Source organism: Rhipicephalus microplus, chromosome 5 (genome assembly GCF_043290135.1).
Source record: "Rhipicephalus microplus isolate Deutch F79 chromosome 5, USDA_Rmic, whole genome shotgun sequence".
NCBI lineage: Eukaryota > Metazoa > Arthropoda > Arachnida > Ixodida > Ixodidae > Rhipicephalus > Rhipicephalus microplus.
In genome coordinates, this window is record NC_134704.1 from 94493572 (window position 1) to 94495976 (window position 2405).

At 50.4% G+C, this 2405-nt stretch overlaps 1 protein-coding gene across 1 annotated transcript; it reads right to left on the reverse strand.

Annotated features, from left to right (window-relative positions):
- Positions 1 to 1093: 1093 nt before the first annotated feature.
- Positions 1094 to 1990, reverse strand: LOC119173793 (arylamine N-acetyltransferase). The gene has a single exon (XM_037424578.2). It carries the CDS (start codon positions 1988 to 1990, stop codon positions 1094 to 1096), a length of 897 nt encoding a protein of 298 aa, XP_037280475.2.
- Positions 1991 to 2405: the final 415 nt, after the last annotated feature.

Genomic DNA, 2405 nt, shown 5'->3' on the forward strand with positions numbered 1-2405 from the left:
TCTGCGGTGTCTGCCAGAAAAAAGGGTAGCAAGAGCTCGCCGCTCCAGTCGCAGAGCGAAAATCACGGACCGTTCGCGGTCCATGTGAAATGAAACCGCCGTTAGCAGTGGTTGCGAACAGAGCGAATGGAGCGATTAGAACGATTTTTTTCGCTGCAATCTAGGCATATGAAACAGCCTTTACTCTCATGTGATGGCACATTTGAGGCCCAAAGCCAAGATTTCTTTAGTAGGGTAAGGGGTATCTGGAGGGCTTCGCCGAAGTTTTGGCCAAAATCATTAGTTTTATACTTTCGGTAAAACACCTTCCTCGTTAAAACGTAAGGGTATTGCAGAGGGGCTCTAGTGCAACCCCCCCCCCCCCCTTTTTTTTGAATACCCGCCTGGCTGATTTGACAAGATATTGCTGGAGCGCCAGCCGGTTGGGTCATGTGCACTTCAGTTCAACACTAGCTTCTTTGTCATAGGCGTCCACGAGGTCATACTGGGGCTTAGAAAGCATTTGTTGCTGGTGCCAGTGACGTAGACAGACGGTGACACACCGTGCCCGTCCCACCACCAAGATTATCTTCCCGCCATGGCATACAAAGCTAAAATTATGATCATTTCCCCCCTTTCCCTACAAAAAAGTTTCTGCCTACGCCCCTGGCTCGTACCCTCGCAAAGATGCGTATGAAAACGAATACGTGGGCTTTTTATTTTTATACAATCAGAAAATCTATGTCTTCCTGTAGCTAATGAGTAACGAGAGTAAGACAATTTGCGCTATATCCGTGATGTCTAAGGCACACTTTCTTGTAGATGATGCCTGGCAGGAGGTCAGACAAACTCTCAGTGCTGCATTTGGCCTTGGAAGCAGTAACACTTTTCACCGTTCTGAGGGGCATGTTTTTGATAGCAATGAGATTTGTCAGGCAGAATGTAATCGCAGGGGGAGCACATTTCTTAGACGTGCACTCGCTGCGCCGCTATATAGGGACAATTATAGCGTGCACAGTGCATCTAAAGGATAAGGGAATGCTTTTACTGTTCCCTCAAACAAATTTGGATGCTCTTGCTTTATGCTTCTATTGGATGTGCATAAGCGCCACGGTTAACCTTCGGGCCACAGCAATTTCTTGGGAAAGAGCTTCTGCTCCAGTCTGAAGTTATCAAGCACCTCTCGCAAGCGAAGGCGCAGCGGGGCCTCATCATCCTCCCTGCTCAGATTGAGCCCAAACTCATCTCGCAGAATGTCGATGATTTCGTTCTCGTCATTCATGAGCCGTTTCTCGACAACGCCGCCTGTCGATGACCAGCGTACGAACCGGTCATTCATGAGCCGCAGCCAACATCCGTCTCCGCGGGGTGATCGGCGTCCCACCAACAGGAGCTGCTGGGTGGCACAGTGTGGGTTACTGGTCGAGTACCAGTGGAGTGTGCAGAAGTCGAGCCAGTCGAGATCGTACGGCTCGATGATGTAGAAAGCCTTCCAGCCACCGTCACTCGTGGGCACCGCAACCTCGAATCTGTCCAAGTCGTCCAGTGTGCGAATGCGGAAGGGCGTCGCATCCCCGGCCACGGGCAGCGCCCGGTGCAGTCCGCACTGTGCCATGCCGACGTCCACAATGTAGTGGTCACCATCATTCAGCTCGACCAGCAGCACCATATGGGACAGCCGCGTGCGTTTGGCCGAGTCATCTGGAGTCGTGAGACGAAGGCGGGCCGCTCTCAAAAGCAGGCTGTAGCCGAGTGCCAGCAGAAGGCGCCCGAAAAAGGAGTTGAGCTCGAAGCAGCAGCCTCCGCGTCCACGTCGTGTCACCTTTTCGAAGATGGCCTCAGCGTCCAGACTGATGCATCGTTTCAGCAGCATGTCCACGTTCTCGAAGGTGACCCGCTCCAGCTGCCCTTTGATCAGCCTGTCGAGGTAGTCCAAGGTAGGAGTCATCGGCTTGCCAACTTTCAAGAACTCCAAGTAGCTTTCGGTGCACTGATCGGACAGCGGTTCCATCGCCAACGTCTGTCTTTCGGAAGTCGTGTTTGCCAGGGAGGTGATAAATTTTAAAACATTTGACAAGACATGAATCACGGCGAGTGTCTTGAGTATGATGATGAGGATGAAGATGATGATTGCTTATACGTATAGCTCACACCCAGTTCTCTTCATTGATGGTCGTCGCCTTCTTTTCAGGTGCAACCAAGGAGGATTAAAGAAAAATTGCAACAGCTCACGGGCACAGTGTTGTCTAAACGCCTGAGTAGAGTAAGAATATCTTCTCTTGAGATGCTGCCTAGTCGATCTCTTCAACCTTCTGCAAGCTTTTTTTTTTCGAAAAGCAGATTCTCAGCCTGCAAATAAAACAAACAGAAAATACCGGCCATTTCCATTTTTAGAGGCACTGCAAGAAAAAAAAGTATCAGCAACA